The sequence below is a fragment of the Pristiophorus japonicus genome, assembly GCF_044704955.1.
Source record: "Pristiophorus japonicus isolate sPriJap1 chromosome 24 unlocalized genomic scaffold, sPriJap1.hap1 SUPER_24_unloc_1, whole genome shotgun sequence".
Lineage (NCBI taxonomy): Eukaryota > Metazoa > Chordata > Chondrichthyes > Pristiophoridae > Pristiophorus > Pristiophorus japonicus.
The window spans coordinates 1,335,978-1,359,297 of record NW_027250648.1 but is presented as its reverse complement, the minus strand read 5'-3'; the positions used below and the strand labels follow the sequence as shown (position 1 = coordinate 1,359,297).

Sequence of the window (23,320 nt, the reverse complement as noted above, 5' to 3'; positions counted from 1 at the left end):
GCACGTTATAAACGCAACACCCTACTGAAAACACACGAAAGATCTCAAGTCAGGCCTTGTCAATGGGAAAACCATGTGAGCTGCAGGACCAGTTGGGCTGTAGTTGGCACTGTAAATGGCCAGCGATGTGAGGCACAGTCCCCAGACTGAAAACTCACTAATCCTCATGCACTTCCACACACCAGGCACCTCTGCAGTGTACACCATTATTTAGACTCTTTCCTCATTTACAATCTCAGGAGCTGAAGTGCAAATCCAGGATATTTGCCAAATACTCACACACACCAGGCTAGCATGAGTAAACCTCCAGCATCTGAATACATTCACCACCCCCACTGTAACGAACGCAAACCCTCCCATCTCACCTCTCCCAATACAACCCTTCACTGCTGGGTGAACAGAATCCATCCCCACTGGCACAACAAGCAGTGGCTACAGGGATGTCTGACTTGGCTATGTGGCCGCCCCACAGACATGAGACTGAAATGGGGGCCACAGTGTCTCCCCAAACTGAGACCACAAAATGGTGCATTGGGGAAATTAAGGCCTTTCCAACTTGAGTCCCATCTCTTTCCTCCTCCCTCAAACATAGTAGGAGCAAGAGTAGGCCAGTCGGCCCTTCGAGCCAGAACCTCTACCTCAACTCCACAATCTCCCTTGATTTCCCTAAAGTCCAAAAATATATCGACCTCTGTCTTGAATATACTCAACGACTGAGCCTCCACAGCCCTCTGGGATAGAGAATTCCTAAGATTCACCACCTTCTGAGTGAATACATTTCTCATCTCCGTCCTAATTGGCCAATCCCTTATCCTGAGACTGTGACCCCTGGTTCTAGACTCCACAAGCAGGGGAAACATCCTACCAGCATCCAAGCCGCTGTAAGAATTTTGTATGTTTCAATGTGATTACATCTCATTCTTCTAAACTCTAGAGAATATAGGCCTAGTCTACTCAATCTCTCCTCGTAGGACAATCGCCCTATCCCAGGAATCAGTCTGGTGAACCTTCGTTGCACTCCCTCAATGGCAAGTATATCCTTCCTTAGGTAAGGAAACCAAACTGTCCACAGTTACCGTGCCTTTGTCCCACCACCAATGTACCCACTATTCTGTCGTGTACCCTTTAAATGGCAGCAGTGGGCCATTCATGTTTCCGCGCATGCGCAGTGAGCGGCCTGTGTGGGTCCTTCAGACCGCCAATCGGCCACACAGCTTAACGGGAACATTGCCCACCATCCCTCTCTTGCCTCTCCTGCCCACCTCACCTCACCCCTCCCACCCTCTGAACTGTATAAAACACTGGTTAGGCCACAGCTGGAGTACTGCATGCACATTACAGCAAAGATGTGATTGCACTAGAGAGGGTACAGAGGAGATTTACGAGGATGTTGCCTGGACTGGAGAATTTTAGCTATGGGGAAAGATTGGAGATGCTGTGTTTGTTTTCTTTGGAACAGAGGAGGCTGAGGGGAGACCTGATTGAGGTGTATAAAATTATGAGGGGCCGGGATAGAGTGGATAGGAAGGACCTGTTTTCCTTGGCAGAGGGGTCAATAACCAGGGGGCATAAATTTAAAGTAATTGAGGGGAGGTTTAGAGGGGATATGAGGGGAAATGTTTTCATCCAGAGAGTGGTGGGGGTCTGGAACTCACTGCCTGAAAGGGTGGTAGAGGCAGAAACCCTCACCACATTTAAAAAGTACTTGGATATGCATTTGAAATGCCGTAACCTACAGGGCTACGGACCGAGAGCTGGAAAGTGGGATTAGGCTGGATAGCTCTTGGTCGGCCGGCACGGACACGATGGGCTGAAATGGCCTCCTTCCGCGCTGTAGATTTCTATGATTTTATGATTCCCTCTTTGATCCCTTGCCTGGGTCCAATTACGGACTCTCTAATCCTGCATGATCTGAAGTTGGCTTTACTCCCAGTGTGCAAAGTTCCAGGAAATCAACTGATTCTATTCACGCACGCCCACATACATATCACCCAGAGTGTTTTGTTTATTGTGTGTGCACCGCACCTCATGTGTTTTCTGTGTCTGTGCACGGGGGAAGGAGGAACTAAGCAAAGGACCGAGCAATAGGGCAAAAAATAAAAGTTAATATGATGGAAAATAGTTTTATTTCTACCAAGTCTCTAAAAGTTGCAATATCAAAAGTAAAGCAAGTGTGTACCTCTGCCAGGAGCACTCCCTGAGGCTCCAAATCCAGGTGAATTTCATGCCGTTGATTATCCAGGAAGTCTTCCAGCTTGAGATATTTTAAGGCACAGAGGGAACGCCAGTCCCGCCAGTAAACACTGATCTCCAATTCCCGAGACTACAACGTAAAAAAACATAACTTAATTCAAATTAAAACTTGCAGGCGAGCAGAGAGGAACGCCCGTTGAAAGCTACCCTTGAATGCCGGGTTTTACCTTCACGCCCCTACAGATATTTCCAGCTATTGGTCACTATGTGCGAAGGAGGGATTCCTCACCTCAGCCCCCCAGCAGTTTGCACGCAACACTCCTCATCCAGTTACGTTAAAGCGCGCAGAGATGTTGATATAATCCTTCCGATTTCAGAATCCAAATCAATGATGCAAACGGTGAACAACAGTGGTCCCAACACTGATCACGTGGAACACCACTGCCCACCTTCCACTAGTCTGATTAACCAACTTTAAGCACCATCGCTCGGTTTTACAGCCAGCTTGCTATCCATTCCACTACTTGTCCCCTGACTCCACACACTTTCTGACCGTAGTCAGTTATTGAATATATTTAAGGCGGAGATGGACAGATTTTTGAACTATAGGGGAGTCAAGGGTTATGGGGAGCAGGCAGGGAAGTGGAATTGAGGCCAAGATCAGATTAGCCATAATCTTATTGAATGGCAGAGCAGGCTCGAGGGGCCGAATGGCCTACTCCTGCTCCTGTATCTTATGCAGTCATGAATCTACTGCACGGTACTTTATCAAAGGCCTTTTGAAAGTCCATGTATATTACATCTGCTACATTACCCCTGTCTACACTTTCCGTTATTTCACAAAGAATTCAATAAGCCTGGTCAAGCATGACCTTCCTTTTGAAATCCGTGCTGACTATTCTCTATTTTATCCTCAGTTTTTAAATATTTTTCTATTACATCTTTGAGTAAAGATCCCTGTTATGTATGCAACCCGCCACCACCAGAGGGCGTATCTGTTGGGGTCCCAAGGGATCCCAGCATCCCTTGGGAGAACTGTATATTAGCAGGGCTCCCATGCTGTACCGACACACTGGAGTCAGAAGAAAGAGATGAAGGTCACACTTACTCACGTCTACAGTACTCAGTCACATTGCTTTATTCAAGACATAACAATCCCAATGTCTTTCCTGTCACTGACTTTAATCTGACTGGTCTATAGTGCGCTGGATTTGTTCATCCTTTTAAAATCGAAGTATAGCATTAGCTGGCCACCAGTTCTCTGGCACTATTCCCCTTGCTTTTGAACTTTTAGGAATATAATATTGCCTCTGCTATCAGTTCCCTAACTTTTTTTGAGTATGCGTGGATGCAATCGATCTGGACCAGGGGTTTGTCGAGTTTAGCAATAATTTGGTGGGAAGAATGAGGAGGGGCAACATAAACTAAAGGGTGCAATTTTAAAGGGGGTGCAGGAAGCGAGACACACACATACACACAAGTCTGGCCGAAGCAGGACAAGTTGAGAAGTCGGTTAAAAAGCACACGGTATCCCAGGCTTTATAAACAGAAGCATAGAGTACACAAGCAAAGAAGATATGCTAAACCTTTATAATTCACTGGTTAGGCCCGAGCTGAAGTATTGTGCCAAATTCTGGGCACTACACTTTAGGGAGGAGCCAAGGCCTGAGAGGGGGTGCTGAGGAGATTTACTAGAATGGTACCAGGGATGAGGGACCTGAGTAACATGGAGAGACAGGAGAAGCTGGGATTTTTCACCTTAGAGCAGAGAAGGTTAAGGGGAGATTTAATAAAGCTGTTCAAAATCATGAAGGGTTTTGATTGAATAAATAAGATAAACTTTTCCAGTGGCTGGAGGGTTGGTAACCAGAGGACACAGATTTGAGGCAAAAGAACCAGAGGTGAGATGAGAATTTTTTTACACAGCGAGTGGTTAGGATCTGGAACCCGCTGCCTGAAAGGGTTGTGGAAGTAGATTCAATAGTAACTTTCAAAAGGGAATTAGATAAATACTTGGAGGGAAATATGCAGCGCTATGGGGAAAGGGCAGGGGGGGGTGGGACTAATTGGAGAGCTCTTTCAAAGAGCCGGCACAAAGAGCCGATGGGCTGAATGGTCTCGTGTGCTGTATGATTCTATGATCTCCCTCTTTCTATGCTAAATGTCTCGATATCTTCTAATGTTATGTCCACCTTGTTAAGTCTCCCTGGCAAATACTGAGGCACAGCAATTATTCAATATTTCTGCCATTTCACTTTCATTACCTAAGTTTATCTTGTGCATCCCTTAGTGATGCTATCCCCATCTTAATTTACTTTGTTTTATTTGTATGTCTGGAGACACCTATTTCAGGTTCTGACGAAAGGTTGTCGACCTGAAACATTAACTCTGTTTTTCTCTCCACAGATGCTGCCTGACTTGCTGAGATTTCCAGCATTTTCTGTTTTTACTTCACTATTATTGTTCATACACTTTGATAATTTAATTCTGAAATTCCTCTTTGCATTCTTAATTGATGTTTTGACTCATTTCCGAACCTCAGTACTTTTGTCATCCTCTCCTTTTTCTTCGATATACTACTCAGATTCTGCATTTTCACATTTACCCTCATCCCTTCATTCATACCCTCTCATTATTGCCACATTTCTTCTCGTTTCTTAGTAGAATATATTTCATCTGAACTCTATCGATCACCTTCTTAATATTTTCCTACTGTTATCCTCTTTGTTTGTCAATCAGTTTAACTTTCCTCATTCGCTCATAATTCGCCTTTTCTATCTACAGGTAGAACGCCCAAAGTCCGGAGTTCTAAAAACCAGAAGTGTCCGAAAACCGGACATTGGGCAGATCGCAGGAGTCGGCGTCCGGAATCCGGTCCGAAAAACGGACATTTTTTTTTATAAATGGCGCAAATACAGACCTGTACCCGAGCTGACCCACGCGTGACCCGAGCCGGCCCACGCGTGACCCGAGCCGACCCACGCGTGACCCGAGCCGGCCCACGCGTGACCCGAGCCGGCCCACGCGTGACCCGAGCCGGCCCACGCGTGACCTGAGCCGGCCCACGCGTGACCTGAGCCGGCCCACGCGTGACCCACTACTCCCCTCGGATTTCTTCTCCGAAATCCGGAATTACCAGAGACTCGGCCCAGGGGTTTCTGGATTCAGGACGTTGGATTTCTTCTCTGAAATCCGGAAAAACCCGAAAACCGGAATGGCCTCGGTCCCGAGGTTTCGGGACATTGTACCTGCACTGCATTACAACTTCACTTCAATAATGATATCCCCTCAGTACCGATTCCTGAGGCAGTATATTTGCCTAGCTCGACATTATTCCCCAAACTAGCACCCCTTGCTTTCTCTCGTGATCAATTCCTGAGCTAGCTTCACCCAGGATAGCCATTGAATGAACCCTGTGGAACTTTAGCAATGAATCAGGTGATGCTGACAGTCATTTCCACTTGTTCTTCAGCCAGCATCTGTTACACAGTCAAGTCATCAAAACCAATTGGTTACTTAGTAACCAAAATTAACAAAATCCAGCGCGCTAATCATAGTCTTCCGCAGGAATTGATCAGCTTGAGTAATATTCCCCAGTTCCTTCAACGATCTGATGATGACCAATGATGTCAGGCGCCTCAGGTGTGACAATGTTAATACATGGATAAATGGTGTTTAATTCTCCTCACTCTGTTCCCCATTCTCTCCTCCGAGGATCCCTCTGACCAACAGGCTATCTGCTTGCTGCTGCTCTGTAACCTCTGTACACACAAAGACTGCTGACTCATCGACCTTCCACCCGAAAGAAAACATCGTCTCCACACCCTCCCACACACCCTCAGCAGCAGAAAAATCACCAGCTAATTATCTCTGCCCCGAGAAGTATGCAATGCTTTGTCTAGTATTTGGTAACATGCAGCAAAGCGCAACAGTGCAAAAGCAGCCACTGCTTCAGAGACGGGGCTAAATATATTCAATAGGCCTCTGAAACGCATCCTCTTATAGCCAGGCGTGTATTGTTAGAAGCTGGGAGCTTTACAATTTGTACTCAAGTGACTACATGCACAGCAACTTCTGGGGTGTGGGCAACAATCAGTGTCACACAACAGATGAATGTAAGAACATAAGAAATAGGAGCAGGAGTAGGCAATATGGCCCCTCGAGCCTGCTCCGCCATTCAATAAGATCATGGCTGATCCGATCATGGACTCAGCTCCACTTCCCCACCTGCTCCCCATAATCCTCAACTCCCCATCATTCAAAAATCTGTCTATCTCCACCTTAAATATATTCAATGACCCAGCCTCCACAGCACTCTGGGACAGAGAATTCCACAGATTTATAATCCTCAGAAAAGAAATTCCTCCTCATTTCCGCTTTAAATGGGCGACCCCATATTTTCAAATTATGCCCCCCTAGTTCTCGATGCCCCATGAGGGGAAACATCCTCTCAGCATCTAATCCTGTCGAACCCCCTCATTATCTTATAAGTTTCAATAAGATCCCATCTCATTCTTCTAAATTCCAATGAGTATAGGCCCAACCCACTCAACCTTTCTTCATAAGTCAACCCCCTCATCTCAAGAATCAACCTAGTGAACCTTCTCTGAACTGCCTCCAATGCAAGTATATCCCTTCTTAAATAAGGAGACCAAAACTGTACACAATACTCCAGGTGTGGTCTTACAGTTGCAGCAGGACTTCCCTTCTTTTACACTCTTATCCCCCTTGCTTCCCCAATTACTTGCTGAACCTGCATACTAACTTTATGGGTTTCATGTCCAAGGACCCCCAGGTCCCTCTGTACAACTCGTATTTTGTAATCTCTTCCCATTTAAATAATAATTTGCTTTTTTATTTTATAACCTCACATTTTCCCACATTATACTCCATCTGCCAGATTTTTGCCCAGTTATAGTCTGTCTATATACCTTTTGCAGATTCTTTGAGCCCTACACAATTTGCTTTTCCACCCATCTTTGTACCATCAGCAAACTTGGCTACATTCCACTCAGTCCCCTCATCCAACTCATTATTAATAATTGTAAATAGTTGAGGCCCAAGCACCGATCCCTGTGACACCCCACTAATTACAATTTGCCAACCTGAAAATGACCCATTTATCCTGACTCTCCGTTTTCTGTTAGTTAGCCAATCCTCTATCCATGCTAATATATTACCCCCAACCCTGTGAGCTTTTATCTTGTACAGTAACCTTTTATGTGGCACTTTATCGAATGCCTTCTGGAAATACAAATACACCACATCTACTGGTTCCCTTTTATCCACCCTGCTCGTTACATCCTCAAAAAACTCCAGCAATTTTTTAAAACATGATTTCCCCCTTTTATAAAACCATGCTGACTCTGCTTGACTGTATTATTGATTTTCTAAATGTCCTGCTACCAGTTAAGCAGCAAACCAGTGCACTGACCATGCTCTTGATTCAATCTATTCCGGTGCCCATAATATCACAAACATCCAATGTAACATCAACAGAACCATAAAACCTGTCTTAAAAATTCACCTTCTGCAGCCTGCCTCTGGATCACTGTGACTGAACATTCTTCATATAAACCCAGCAAGCAGGAAACCTGCGTGTGTACCCCACATAGGGACTGCCATCAAGTGACTTCTCCGTGTTCTCATTCAGGAACCTATTTAAAGCACTGTCCTTCCGTCTTATCCTCAAGTATTCATCTGGAAGTAAAGCTCCTGCTCCCCTCTAAACAGCACCCCCCCCCCCCCAAAACCCCTTCCTCCCCTCTAAACATATCCCTGCCCCGCTAAACCTCTCCCTCTAAACATACCCCTGCCCCGCTAAACCTCTCCCTCTAAACATGCCCCTGCCCCGCTAAACCTCTCCCTCTAAACATACCCCTGCCCCGCTAAACCTCTCCCTCTAAACCTCTCCCTCTAAACATACCCCTGCCCCGCTAAACCTCTCCCTCTAAACATGCCCCTGCCCCGCTAAACCTCTCCCTCTAAACATGCCCCTGCCCCACTAAACCTCTCCCTCTAAACATGCCCCTGCCCCACTAAACCTCTCCCTCCCCCCCACTCCAGACACGCCCCTCCACCTCTAAACCCCTCCCTCCCCCTCTAACCCACCCCACCTCAAAACTCCCCCTCCCCCTCTAAACACGCCCCTGCCCTGCTAACTCTCCCCCCCCTCCCTCCCCCTCAACACGCCCCTGCCCCGCTAAATCTCCCTCTCTAAACTTGCCCCTGCCTCCTGCCAAACCCCTCCCTTCCCCTCTAAACCCCCTCCTAACCCTCCCGCCCCGCTAAACCCCTCCCTCCCCCTCTAAACACACCCCCTCCTCGCTAAACCTCCCCCGCTAAACACTCCCCTGCCCCCGCCCCACACACCACTGCCCCGTCCCCTCCCTCCCCTGCCCCCCACTGAAAAGGTTGTGTGGGAGTCACGGCTCCCTGAGCTGGTCGGACTCGCTGTGCCCCATTGTACTCACACGCTCCAGCTCCACGGAGAAGCTCTGATTCCAGGTCTGTTCACCCGCTGCTCTCCATGCAGTCTGCCCAACCACAGTGTTATCAAGCTTCAGGACAGCACTCACATCATCTGGGGGACAACAAGTGGGAGGACAGAGCTTATCCCAATGATCAGCCAGTTTCAGTAACTATCAACAGTGGCTCCTGCTCTCTGCTGGAGAGCCGCTTCCTGCCAAGGTAGAGTTCCATGGGTCTCTAATACCTCACCCAAATCTCCACTCTTCAGGGTGACAAGCAACAGTGCGCACCATGAACATTACCGCTGAGTGGAGTTTGCCATTACACACTTCTCAGATGGATGGATTTAATCAACAGGGTGAATCCTGGACTTTTCTGTTCCCAAACCTATTGAGACCAAGTACAATAGCCCCATGCCAAACAGCAGCCCAGCTGACAGGGGCAGGTGCTTCAGAGACCATCTGATGGAGTAGAGAATCCAACCGATGGGTCGTAGATAACACGTCCAACTCTGCCACCGGAGGAAAGGGAGGAAAATCCTCACATTTCAAAGAAACAAGATAGTTTGCAAACAATTAGTAGAAATTTCTCTTCCGTTTATCAAAAAATTACATACAAATTCACAATGAACACAAATGTCAGGACGTAGAACCATAGTTCAATATCTAATGAGTAAATGTGTTCAAAAGCCGTTAAGCTCAGCTGCAGATGGACAATGGTATGCTCGAGCAGGGTTACACAGCTCTCTGTGCCCACTGACAATATCACCATGCTGAATTATGCTGAGAAAACACAGGAGGAAGCATTCGAATGTTTCCGGTCCTCAAGAAAGGGTAGGACCTATTAAGAGACCATGAGGGTAATCTGTGTGTGGAGGCAGGATACGTGGGTATGGTTCTTAACAAATACTTTGCGTCTGTTTTCACAAAGGAAAGGAGCAAAGCATACATTGCTATCAGGGAGGAGGAGTGTGAAATATTATATTAAATAAACATAGTGAGAGAGGAAGTATCAAGGCGTTTAGCAGCTTTGAAAGTGGATAAATCCCCAGGCCCGGATGAAATGTATCCAGGCTGTTACCCGAAGCAAAAGATGAAATAGCAGAGGCGCTGATCATCATTTTCCAATCCGCTCTGCCTACAGGTGTAGTGCCATAGGACTAGAGAACTGCTAATGTTGTATCTTTGTTTAAAAAGGGAGAAAGGGACAGACCAAGTAATTACAGGCCAGCCAGCCTAACCTCAGTGATGGGAAAATTATTGGAAAGAATTCTGAGCGACAGGAAAATCTACATTTAGAAAGACACGGATCAATCAAGGACAGTCAGCATGGATTTGTTAAGGGAAGGTCATGTCTAACAAACTTGATTGAATGTTTTGAGGAGATAACAAGGAGGCTCGAAGAGGTAGTGCGTTTGATGTAGTGTATATGGATTTTAGCAAGGCTTTTGATAAGGTCCCACATGGTCACGAAGGTTAAAGTCCATGGGATCCCAGGCAAAGTGACAAGTTGGATCCAAAATTGGCTTGGAGGTAGGAAGCAAAGGGTAATGGTTGATGGGTGTTTTTGTGACTGGAAGGATGGGGTTCCGCAGGGTTCAGTACTGGGTCCCTTGCTTTTTGTGGTATATATCAATGGTTTGGACTTGAATGTAGGGGGTTTGCAGATGATACGAAAATTGGCTGTGTGGTTGATAACGAAGAAGAAAGCTGTAGACTGCAGGAAGATATCAATGAACTGGTCAGGTGGGCAGAACAGTGGCAAATGGAATTCAATCCGGAGAAGTGTGAGGTAATGCATTTGGGGAGGTCTAACAAAGCAAGAGAATACACATTAAATGGTAGGACACTTAAAAGTGTAGAGTAACAAAGGGACCTTGGAGTGCAGGTCCACAGATCCCTGAAGGTAGGCAGGCCAGGTAGATAAGGTGGTTAAGAAGGCATACGGAATACTTGCCTTTATTAGCCGAGGCATAAAATACAAGAGAAGGGGGGAGGTTATGCTTGAACTGATAAAACAGCTAGAGTACTGCGTGTAGTTCTGGTCACTACATTACAGGAAAGATGTGATTGCACTGGAGAGGGTACAGAGGAGATTTATGAAGATGTTGCCGGGAGTGGAGAATCTTAGTTATGAGGACAGATTGGATAGGCTGGGGTTGTTTTAAGAACATAAGAAATAGGAGCAGTAGGCTGTACGGCCCCTTGAACCTGCTCAGCCATTTAATACAATCGTGGCTGATATGATCATGGACTCGGGTTCACTTCTCTGCCCGCTCCTTTCCTTGGAACAGAGGAGGCTGAGGGGAGATTTTACTAAAGTGTATAAAATTATGAGGGGCCTCGATAGAGTGGATAGGAAGGGCCTATTTCCCTTAGCAGAGGGGTCAATAACCAGGGGGCATAGATTTAAAGTAATTGGTAGAAGGTTTAGAGGAGATTTGAGGGGAAATATCTTCACCCAGAGGGTGGTGGGGGTCTGGAACTCACTGCCTGAAAGGGTGGTAGAGGCAGAAACCTTCACCACATTTAAAAAATACTTGGAGGTGCACTTGAAGTGCCGTAACCTACAGGGCTACGGACCTAGAGCTGGAAAGTGGGATTAGGTTGGATAGCTCTTGGTCGGCCAGCGAGGGCACGATGGGCCGAAATGGCCTCCTTCCGTGCTGTAAATTTCTCTGATTCGATGAAGTAAGTTAACAGTCGGACAAACTATCTTCCGTGAAGGAGCGCTGGGCGCCAATACCATTCGTGTTGGACTTGACAAGCCACTACTGTGTGCACAGGAAAGGGACTGCAGCTAACATTCACCTTCACCAGAAGATGTAGTCATAACCATCTTATAATACAGCTTTCAAAAACGGACAACATTTCACAAAGTTGACAATACATCTGACAAAACCCGTGACATAAACAACTGAAGTCACAAAGTGACACCAGAATATTTCAGTTGTTTAATTAATGTGGGCCGACTTTTTCTCTTTGCAAGAAGAGGTTTAGAGCTCACATATCTACTGTACTGATAGATTCGACTGAACAAGAGGGGATCCCTTGGCTAATATTGAATCACAGCTAAACAGGACCTAAAGACACAGAATCTTGGTATAATGCACTCAACTGGACAACTCTTCAGTTTTCATGAAGTTCCGTCCACTGCCGCTGCCACTCCTGCCGTACAGACCTCTGCTGGTCCTGCTCATGAATGAAGTCCGACTTTCGTTGGGGCTGTAGGCAGGCAGAGAAATCCCAGACCCACGCGATCGCCCTGGAACCGACTCCAAAAGTCCCGTACAGCCAGCAACTCGGACCTCCAGCGTGCCTGGAATACACAAACAGTAATCAGCAAAACTGCCTCAGTGTGCCCGTCTCAGCTAGACACGGACAGCTCCTGCTCATTTCCCCTCTTCTGGGAGTATTTCCCTTTCTTTTTAGCCTTGACATTACCACACACACCATCATGCATCTTACTTTACAATTCCACCGTGCAGCCATCTGACGTGAAACTTCAGAGGGACATCTGGCTGGATTTGCTTCTGAATTAACTATTGCTTTATGACGAAGCACCTTAACTCGACTTTGCAAACCCAAGGAAAGACCGAGAACTCATTGGGTTGGAAATTGCCCTCCGTCCCATTTGGGGCAGAATTATCACCCGCTGGCAGGAGTCAGGTGGAAGAGCCGGAACATTCGTCTCTTGAACTCTGACCTTGCCTCCCAGAGCTTTGGGCCGCTGGTTGAGGCGGCTTCAGGTTGGGAGCGGGGCGATGACCATGTCAGCATGGTGGTGATGATGTCAGTGCGAGGCAGTCCTCTTCACTTAAAGGGGAGGGACGCTACGAGGCCTATGTGGAACCCACTGGGACACCAGGAAGGAGTTCGGCCAAGGGGCCAACCAACGGCCTGGCCCGGCCCAACCGGCGGTCGGTCGCCACTGTCGGGCTGATTCAGCAGTCGGCCGACAATTAAAACAAAATGGTGGCTGCGGCAGTGCCCCGCCCCTTTAAGGGCGGCTGCACCGCCCAGCCACGGGCAACTTCCTGCCTTGCGAAGCTGTCGGGGGCACCGACTGGCGGTGGCCGCGCTCCTGTGGGGCAATTTTCCCGCCCGGACAGTAAGGGGTCGGCAGGCGGAAAAGGGGTTGGCGCACAGCCGACAAGGAGTCGGAGAGCGCCAGGCTGGGCGGAAACACGGGCCGCGGTGGAAACCTGTTCCTGTCGCCCCCGGGGCAATTGCGGAAGAGTCGGCCCTGCCCCCGGTCGGAAAGGCCTTACCGCCCCCATTACTGCCTGGCGGTAACCCGCCTCAAAGAAGGGGCCAATTTCCCTCCCATTGTGCGGTGGTGCTCTTGTGTCCATGTTCAGTACAGAACATATCCATGTTTCCGCTGGCGGGGGGGGGGGGGCTGGTAACCAGAGGACGCAGATCTAAAAACATTGCCAAAAAAGCGGGCCGGGGTGGGGGTGAAAGGGGAAACTTGGAAAAAAAGCACGAGTTGTTGTGATCTGGAATGCACTGCCTGAAAGGGCGGTGGAATCGCCTTTCAAAAGTGAACTGCACAGATACTTAAAAAAAAAAAGATTTGCAGGGCTATGAGGAAAGAGCAGGGGAGTGGGATTGTTGTTTAACTCGATCAAAGAGCTGACACAGTCACGAAGGGCCAATGTCCTCCTCTTGTGCTGTGCGATCCTAGGTCAGTGCATCGACAAGTTGTGCAGTTCTGAACTGGCAGCTGATGTAGGAACATTCCAACAGACAATACTGCTGGGAGGAAATTTCACTCACACCTCAGGCGATGATTCCTGTTCCTTACCAAACCCACCTTGTCCATTGTGCACCTGTGGGACAACATGATAGCCAATACCTGTACAAGATTTTTACTGTGAATAAGGGAAGTGGGCCTGAGAAACAATCTTCACGTCACCATAATGACAGTAATCTTTTAAACCGTGCAAGACCCAATCCCTTCATAAAAAACAGAGAAACACAGAAAATAGGTACAGGAGTAGGCCATTTGGCCCTTCGAGCCTGCACCGCCATTCAATGAGTTCATGGCTGAACATGCAACTTCAGTACCCCATTCCTGCTTTCTCGCCATACCCCTTGATCCCCCTAGTAGTAAGGACGACATCCAACTCCTTTTTGAATATATTTAGTGAATTGGCCTCAACAACTTTCTGTGGTAGAGAATTCCACAGGTTCACCACTCTCTGGGTGAAGAATTTTCTCCTCATCTTGGTCCTAAATGGCTTACCCCTTATCTTAGACTGTGACCCCTGGTTCTGGACTTCCCCAACATTGGGAACATTCTTCCTGCATCTAACCTGTCTAAACCCGTCAGAATTTTAAACGTTTCTATGAGGTCCCCTCTCATTCTTCTGAACTCCAGTGAATACAAGCCCAGTTGATCCAGTCTTTCTTGATATGTCAGTCCCGCCATCCCGGGAATCAGTCTGGTGAACCTTCGCTGCCTCCCTCAAGTTAGGAGACCAAAACTGTACACAATACTCCAGGTGTGCCCTCACCAAGGCCCTGTACAACTGTAGCAACACCTCCCTGCCCCTGTACTCAAATCCCCTCGCTATGAAGGCCAACATGCCATTTGCTTTCTTAACCGCCTGCTGCACCTGCATGTCACCTTTCAATGACTGATGTACCATGACACCCAGGTCTCTTTGCACCTTCCCTTTTCCTAATCTGTCACCATTCAGATAATAGTCTGTTTCTCTGTTTTTACCACCAAAGTGGATAACCTCACATTTATCCACATTATACTTCATCTGCCATGCATTTGCCCACTCATCTAACCTATCCAAGTCACTCTGAAGCCTCATAGCATCCTCCTCGCAGCTCACACTGCCACCCAACTTCGTGTCATCTGCAAATTTGGAGATACATTTAATCCCCTCGTCTAAATCATTAATGTACAATGTAAACAGCTGGGGCCCCAGCACAGAACCTTGCGGTACCCCACTAATCACTGCCTGCCATTCTGAAAAGTACCCATTTACTCCTACTCTTTGCTTCCTGTCTGCCAACCAGTTCTCAATCCACGTCAGCACACTACCCCCAATCCCATGTGCTTTAACTTTGCACATTAATCTCTTGTGTGGGACCTTGTCGAAAGCCTTCTGAAAGTCCAAATATACCACATCAACTGGTTCTCCCTTGTCCACTCTACTGGAAACATCCTCAAAAAATTCACAAAGCATTCTAGAGAGGAAGATGAAGCAGAAAAAGAGCACGTATGACAGATGTCAGGTTGAGAATACAAGCGAGAACCAGGCTGAATATAGAAAGTTCAGAGGGGAAGTGAAAAAGGAAATAAGAGGGGCAAAGAGTGTGTGAGAATAAGAACATACATAAGAACATAAGAAATAGGAGCAGGAGTCGGCCATACGGCCCCTCGAGCCTGCTCCGCCATTCAATAAGATCATGGCTGATCAGATCATGGACTCAGCTCCACTTCCCCGCCCGCTCCCCATAACCCCTTATCGTTTAAGAAACTGTCTACTTCTGTCTAATATTTATTTAATGTCCCAGCTTCCACAGCTCTCTGAGGCAGAGAATTCTACAGATTCATAACCCTCGAAGAAAAAATTTCTCCTCATCTCAGTTTTAAATGGGCAGCCCCTTATTCTAGTCTCCCCCACCAGCGGAAACATCCTCTCTGCATCCACCTTGTCAAGCCCCCTCATAATCTTATACATTTCGATAAGATCACCTCTCATTCTTCTGAATTCCAATGAGTAGAGGCCCAACCTACTCAACCTTTCCTCATAAGTAAACCCCCTCATCCCCAAAATCAACCTTGTGAACCTTCTCTGAACTGCTTCCAAAGCAAGTATATCCTTTTGTAAATATGGAAACCAAAACTGCATGCAGTATTCCAGGTGTATAACTGTAGCAAGATTTTCCTGCTTTTATACTCCATCCCCTTTGCAATAAAGGCCAAGATTCCATTAGTCTTCCTGATCACTTGCTGTACCTGCATACTAACCTTTTGTGTCTCATGCACAAGTACCCCCAGGTCCCACTGTACTGCAGCACTTTGCAATCTTTCTCCATTTAAATAATAACTTGCTCATTGATTTTTTTCTGCCAAAGTGCATGACCTCACACTTTCCAACCTTATACTCCATCTGCCAAATTTTTGTCCACTCACTTAACCTGTCTATGTCCTTTTGCAGATTTTTTGTTCCTCTCATCTTTGTATTGTCAGCAAACTTGGCTACGTTACACTCTGTCTCTTCTTCCAAGTCATTAATATAGATTGTAAATAGTTGGGGGTCCCAGCACTGATCATTACTGATTGCCAAGCAGAGAATGAAGCATTTAACATAGATTGGCAGCTAACATTAAAGGGAATTCAATGTCTTCTATAGGCATATAAATAGTAAATGGGTAGAAAGAGGAGGGGTGGGGCTGATTAGGGACCATAAAGGAGACCTACACATGGAGGCAGAAGGCACAGTAAGTGGGATTAGACTGGGTGACCTTTTGTTGGCTGGCGCAGATACGATGGTAAGTACTGCAGGGAATCGAATACGGCCAGGGTGATTTCCTGGACTAGCTTCGATTGAGTGGATGGGTCAGAGAGGAATTTTCCCAGATTTTTTTCCCCAATTGGCCTGGGTTTTTTAATAAGTTTTTTTGCCTCTCCCAGGAGATCACATGATTCCAGTTGGGTTGGAGTGTAAAATGTTGCGATACATGGGGTATCGCAGTTGTGTGGGGCGACTGGTTGGGCTGGGTGCTCTTTACCTTTCCGCCATTGTTCATTGGTTTTTTTATATGTAACCTTCAGAGCTGCTGACCGAGGGCCGTGTGGCTCTTTGTCGGCCGGCGCGGACACGATGGGCTGAAATGGCCTCCTTCTGCACTGTGGATTTCTATGGTTCTATGGCTGAGGTACTAAATGAGTACTTTGCATCTGTCTTTACCAAGGAAGAAGATGCTGCCAAAGTTACGGTGAAGGAGGAGGTAGTGGAGATACAGGATGGGATAAAAGTGATAAAGACGAGGTTCCAGAAAGGCTGGTTGTACTTAAAGTTGCAAAGTCACCAGGACCGGCTGAGATGCATCCTAGGATGCTGAAGGAGGTGAAGGAAGAAATTGCGGAGGTACTGGCCATAATCTTCCAATCCTCTTTCGATATGGGGCTGGTGCCAGAGGACTGGGGAATTTCAAATTGTTCAAATAAGGGTGTAAAAACAGACCCAGCAATTACGGGCCGGTCAGTTGAACCTCAGCGGTGGAGAAGCTTTTAGAAACGATAATCAGGGACAAACTTAACAGTTACTTGGACAAGTAGGGATTAATTAAGGAAAGGCAAATGGTGTTTGACTAATTTGATTGTGTTTTTGATGAGGTAAGAGAGGGTTGATAAGAGCAGATAAGGTGCCACATAACAGGCTGACCAGCAAAATTGAAGCCCATGGAATAAAAAGGACAGTGGCAGCATGGATAAGAAATTGGCAAAGTGACAGGAAGCAGAGAGTAGTGGTGAACTAGGGTTGAACTCCTTGGAGCAGGGAAGATTGAGAGGAGATTTGATCGAGGTGTTCAAAATCACGAAGGGTCGGGACAGTGTAGACAGAGAGAAACTGTTCCCTTTGGCGGAAGGGTGGAGAACCAGAGGACACAGATTTAAGGTGATCGGAAGAACCAAAGCGATGTAAGGAAAAACTTGTTTACGCAGCGAGTGGTTAGGGATCTGGAATGCACGGCCTGAGAGGGTGGTGGAGGCAGACTCAGTCACCGCTTTCAAAAGGGAATTGGATAAGTACCTGAAGGAAAAAGATTGGCAGGCTTCGGGGAAAGGGCGGGAGAGTGGGACTGGCTGTCGTGCTCTTGCAGAGAGCCGGCACGGGCTCGGTGGGCCGAATGGCCTCATTCTGTGCTGTAACCGTTCTGTGATTCGAAAAGCATCTCATCAAATCACTATTTCAGAGCTACTGCAGGAAAATGAATGATTTCCACTGAGAATGTCACAAAAGGTAACCTGATTAAAAGTGGGTCTTTGAGAATAACAGAATTAATTCCAGAAACAGAATCGTTGGCCCGGATTGTGCGGTGAGTGGCGAAGGGAAAAGCTGCCCAGAGATTCAGTGGACTCCACAGTGTCAGTTCCCTCTATTCGGACGTGACTTTGAATCTGGCGCCCTCTATAGGGAATCTGTGGCGTCCAGTAACAGTGAGGCAACAGGATGGATGATCCACCCGTATGTTTGAGGAATTCTCAGAGACCACAAATCAGGAAGTAAAACGCACAAATAATAATTCACTTTTTAATCATTTTACAGAAATGGAAATAAAGATTGGGACATACACGTGAGATTTTGAGTGATAAGGGAGCAAAAGGCTATGGGGAGTGGGCAGGGAAGTGGAGTTGAGGCCATGATCAGATCAGAATGGCGGAGCAGTCTCGAGGGGTCAAATGGTCGACTCCGGTTCCTATTTCTTATGTTCTTATTAAGGTAGAAGCGGAAATATCAAACAAACTTTTATTATTTTAAAAATCGTGTATTTTTAAAATGTTATTCTGATGGGAAAGACACTCCACACTTGTAAAATTCGTTTTTCAGGGCTAGAAAGGTTGTTCTGAAATAATTCCAACTTAGCACCACATTAAAACCTCATTGACAAGGCGGAACATTTGCGACGGTTGTTACAGCGAGAATAGTGCGTACAAAGTTGAAGTTCACATCCAATCGCAGATTCTGCGAAGACTGCAACAGCGCACCCTGTGGCGGAGCAGGGTATCACTGACAGCAACGTCCGGATTTCTGCCTTTAACTGTGCATGTGTGGATGCAAAAAGTTGCTGTTATTTTTACACAGTAATAACAGTGAATGCTGACAGTTTCACCGTCATTACAAACTCAAGTTCTGGGCCATTTTGGACTAAAGGAAGAGGCGGATGCAGGGCCAATCTCACACAAGCACAGGCCTTGCCCCATTAAATCGAAGACTGTTGTTTCTCCCAGAGCCACCCCGAGTTCCACTTTTTTAGGCAACTATCTAATCCCCATTAAGATCATTTATAGACTGTTTTCAACAGTTTGTGGTGGAGAATTTACATCTAATCATCCGCTATGTAAAGAAAATCTTTTCTACCCTCTCAATTGTTTTTGTAACAAACTTACATTTGTGCCCTATCGCTACTGCCGCGTGTCTTGATCATCAAGCCCACTAAATTCCTCTCAATGATCCAAATTTGTCCTGGAATCTGTCCCAGAACTAAAGAGCTTTTCCTTCACACACACCGAGATCTGTACAAATTTGAAGCCAACTTTGACACTGAAATTAGCCCTCTTCCAGTTTTCACCTTCGCATTGTTCCTGGTCCCTTTCGAACTCCATTCCAATCCTAATGATATTGTGCTCACAGATTTGGACCAACTATTATTTGTTCCTAATTTGTTGCATTTATATAGCACCTATAACATAGTAAAACATCCCAACGGGCTTCACAGGAGCGTTATCAGACAAACTTTGGCACCGAGCCACAGAGATATTAGGGCAAGTGGGGCTGGATTTTGAAGAATCTCTTAAACAAGGAGAGAGAGGCGGAGAGGTTTAGGGAGAGCATAGGGCCCCAGGCATCAGATAGCACTGCTGACAATGGTGGGGAGATGGAAATCAAAGGTGCCCAAGGAGGCCAAAATTGGAAGATCGCAAATATTTCGGAGTGTTGTGGGGCTGGAGGAGTTTAGAGATTGGGTGGGATGAGGTCATGGATAGATTTATACACAAAGATGAGAATTTTAAATGTGAACCGATGTAGGTCAGCGAGCACAGGGGTGATGGGTGAACGGGACTTGGTGAGAGTTCAGATACGGGCAGCAGGAGCTGAAGTTTATGGAGGCTAAGTCGAGAGGCTGGCCAAGAGAGCATTGGAAGAGTCGAGTCTGGAAGTAACAAAAGCACGGATGAGGGTTTCAGCAGCAGATGAGCTGAGGCAGGGGTGGAGACGGACGATGTTACGGAGATGGAAGCTGATCATTAGCTCAACTCAGGATCAAATAGATCAGAGAGGTGGCGAACAGTCTGGCTCAGCCTCGGGCAGTAGCCAAGAAGGATAAAGTTGGTGGCTTTGGAATGGAGTTTATGGTGGGACTGGAGACATTAGCTTTGGTATTCCCAATATTCGTTGGAGGAAATTTCTGCTCTTCCAATACTGGAGTCGGACAAGCAATGCGACAAACCAGAAGGCAGTGGAGGGGCCGAGAGAGATGGTGGTGAGGTAGAGTTGGGTATCGTCAGCGTACATGTTGAAACTGATGTGTTTTCAGATGTTGCCGCCGAGGGGCAGCACATAGGTGAGAAATAGGAGGGTGGCAAAGATTAATCCTTCGGGGATTCCAGAGGTAACGGAGTCACCAGGACACCGCAAACCTGTTTAGCGTGTCCGGTGAATCACACGTTTGGAAACGGTGCAGTCTACGTCTGTGCACGCCAAAGGTCAGCTTGGTATCAGATGGATTGGACACAGGTAGCACTCAGTCTAGAAAATCCCACATCATATTAATCGCACCTCTGCAGTGCCCTGAGCTAGCTCAATGTGTTCATCTTAGAAATTTACAGCACAGAACGAGGCCATTTTGGCCCATGGTCGCCGTGCCGGCCGACAAACAGCTATCCAGTCTAATCCCACTTTCCAGCTCTAGGTCCGTAGCCCTGTAGGTTACGGCACTTCAAGCACATATCCAAGTATTTGTTTAAAGCGGTGAGGGTTTCTGCCTCTACCACCCTTTCAGGAATGAGTTCCAGACCCCCACCACCCTCTGGGTCAAGAAATTTCCCTTCAAATCCCCTCTAAACTGCCCACCAATTACTTTAAATCTATGCCCCCTGGTTGTTGACCCCTCTGCCAAGGGAAACAGGTCCTTCCTATCCACTATCCAGGCCCCTCATAATTTTATACACCTCAATCAGGTCTCCCCTCAGCCTCCTCTGTTCCAAAGAAAACAGACCCAGCATCTCCAATCTTTCCTCATAGCCAAAATTCTCCAGTCCAGGCAACATTCTATTAAATCTCCTCTGCATCCTTTCCAGTGCAATCATATCTTTCCTGTAATGTGGTGACCAGAACTGCACGCAGTACTCCAGCTGCGGCCTAACCAGTGTTTTATACAGTTCTAGTATAACCCCCTTGCTCTTGTATTCTATGCCTCGACTAATAAAAGCAAGCATTCCGTATACCTTCTTAACCATCTTATCTGCCCTGGCCTGCTACCTTCAGGGATCTGTGGAGCTGCACTCTGTTCCTCTACATTTCTCAATGTCGTAACATTTAATGTGTATTCTCTTGCTTTGTTAGACCTCCCCAAATGCATTACCTCTCACTTCTCCGGATTGAATTGCATTTGTCACTGTTCTGCCCACCTGACCAGTACATTGATATCTTCTTGCAGTCTGCAGCTTTCTTCTTCAGGTGGATAAGGTGGTTAAGAAGGCATAAGGAATGCTTAAATTATATAATACTCTGGTTAGGCCACAGCTGGAGTACTGCATGCAGTTCTGGTTGCCGTACTCTAGGAAGGATGTGATTGCACTAGAGAGGGTGCAGAGGAGATCTATTAGGATGCTGCCTGGAATGGAGAATCTTAGTTATGAGGACAGATTGGATAGGCTGGGTTTGTTCTCATTGGAACAGAGGAGGCTGAATGGAGACCACATTGAGGTGTATAACATTTTGAGGGGCCTGGATATGGTGGATATTAAGGGCCTATTTCCCTTGGTGGAGGGGTCAATTACGAGGGGGCATAGTTTTAAGGTGGTTGTTGGAAGGTTCAGAGGGGATTTGAGGGGGGGGCTTCTTCAGGCAGAGGGTTGTGGGGATCTGGAACTCACTGCCTGGAAGGGTGGTGGATGCAGAAACCCTCACTTGAAGTGCAGTAAGCTGCAGGATTACGGACTGAGAGCTGGTAATTGGGATTAGACTGGATAACCTCTTGTTAGCTGGTGCAGGGAATCGAATACGGCCAGGATGATCTCCTGGACTAGTTTCGACCGCCTGGATGGGTCGGAGAGGAATTTCCCCAGATTTTTTCCCCCAATTGGCCTGGGTTTTTAAATCTGGTTTTTGCCTCTCCCAGGAGATCACATGGCTCTGGGTGGGGTGGAGTGTAGAATGTTGCGATACAAGGGGTGTCGCAGTTGTGTGGGGCGGACTGGTTGGGCCGGATGCTCGGGCCGGATGCTCTTTACCTTTCCGCCATTGTTCATAGGTTTACATGCAACTGTCTGGGCTGCTGACGGAGGGCCGTGTGGCTCTTTGTCGGCTGGCGTGGACACGATGGGCTGAAATGGCCTCCTACGCTGTAGATTTCTATGTTTCTATTTTAGTGTCATCTGCAAACTTCTTAATCATACCCCCAAAATTGAAGTCCATGTCATTGATATATACCACAAAAAGCAAGGGACCCAGCACTGACCCCTGCGGAACCCCACTGGAAACAGCCTTCCAATCACAAAAACACCCATCAACCATTACCCTCTGCTCCCTGCCTCTGAGCCAACTTGCCACTTAGCCCTGGATCCCATGGGCTTTTACTTTCGTGACCAGTCTGCCATGTGGGACCTTATCAAAAGCTTTGCTAAAATCCATATAATCCATCATATGTACTGCCCTCATCGGAAAATTCAATCATTAGTCAGACACGACCTTCCCTTAACAAATCCACGCTGACTGTCCTTGATTAAGCCCCGTCTTTCCAAATGAAGATTTATCCTGTCCCTCAGGAATTTTTCCAATAATTTTCTCACCACTGAGGTTAGGCTGACTGACCTGTAATTACTCGGTCTATCCCTTTCTCCCTTTTTAAACAAAGTTACAACATTAGCAGTCCTCCAGTCCTCTGGCACCACACCTGTCGCCAGAGAGAACTGGAGAATGATGGTCAGAGCCTCTGCTATTTCCTCTTTTGCTCCGCTTAACAGCCTGGGATACATTTCATCCGGGCCTGGGAATTTATCCACTTTCAAAGCTGCTAAGCCCCTTAATACTTCCTCTTTCACTATGTTTATCTCATCTAATATTTCACACTCCTCCTCCCTCAATGAAAAGTCTGTATCGCCCCTCTCTTTTATGAAAACAGGTGCAAAGTATTCATTAAGAATCATACCCATGTCTTCGGCCTCCACATAGATTTATTTTATGGTCTCTAATAGGCCCCACTCTTTCTCTAGTTATCCTCTTGCTCTTAATATATTTATAAAACATCTTTGGGTTTTCTATGATTTTACTTGCCAACATTCTTTCATGTTCTCTCTTTACTTTCCGAATATCTTTTTTAATAGCACCTCGTTCTTTCAGGAAAATGTACAAAGATATTAGTGGGCTATATCATACTGTCTTTAATTGCAGAGATATCTATATTTTGGTGAACATTCCAAAATTTTCCGAAACGAAAAACAAATGATTATATTTTTGTAGAATCTATTACCTCAAAAGATCCAGCGATTGTGAACTGTTGGAGTACATTTGAGCTGTGGGATTGTAGGACACGTTTGTGCAGAAAAAAACTAAACTGCTTCAATTTATGCAGGAAATACTATTAAAAAAGTCACTGTTCCATCTCCTATTTGATTTTATAATATTCACACGAGCATGCGGAATGTTGTTTTTGTGAGTGTTTATACAGCATGAATCATA

The 23,320-nt window shown here is 46.6% G+C and overlaps 1 protein-coding gene across 1 annotated transcript in view; it reads right to left on the bottom strand.

The window, feature by feature from the left end:
* The window catches only part of pkn1a (protein kinase N1a), a 229,326-nt gene that overhangs the window by 89,416 nt on the left and 116,590 nt on the right, over positions 1 to 23,320 (bottom strand). The window contains exons 7-9 of the mRNA XM_070869845.1: positions 11,782 to 11,982; positions 8,667 to 8,776; positions 2,180 to 2,323 (exon numbers count right to left, since the gene is read on the bottom strand). Of these exons, the coding sequence (XP_070725946.1) occupies positions 2,180 to 2,323; positions 8,667 to 8,776; positions 11,782 to 11,982 (455 nt within the window). The remainder of the gene's footprint in view (positions 1 to 2,179; positions 2,324 to 8,666; positions 8,777 to 11,781; positions 11,983 to 23,320) is intronic.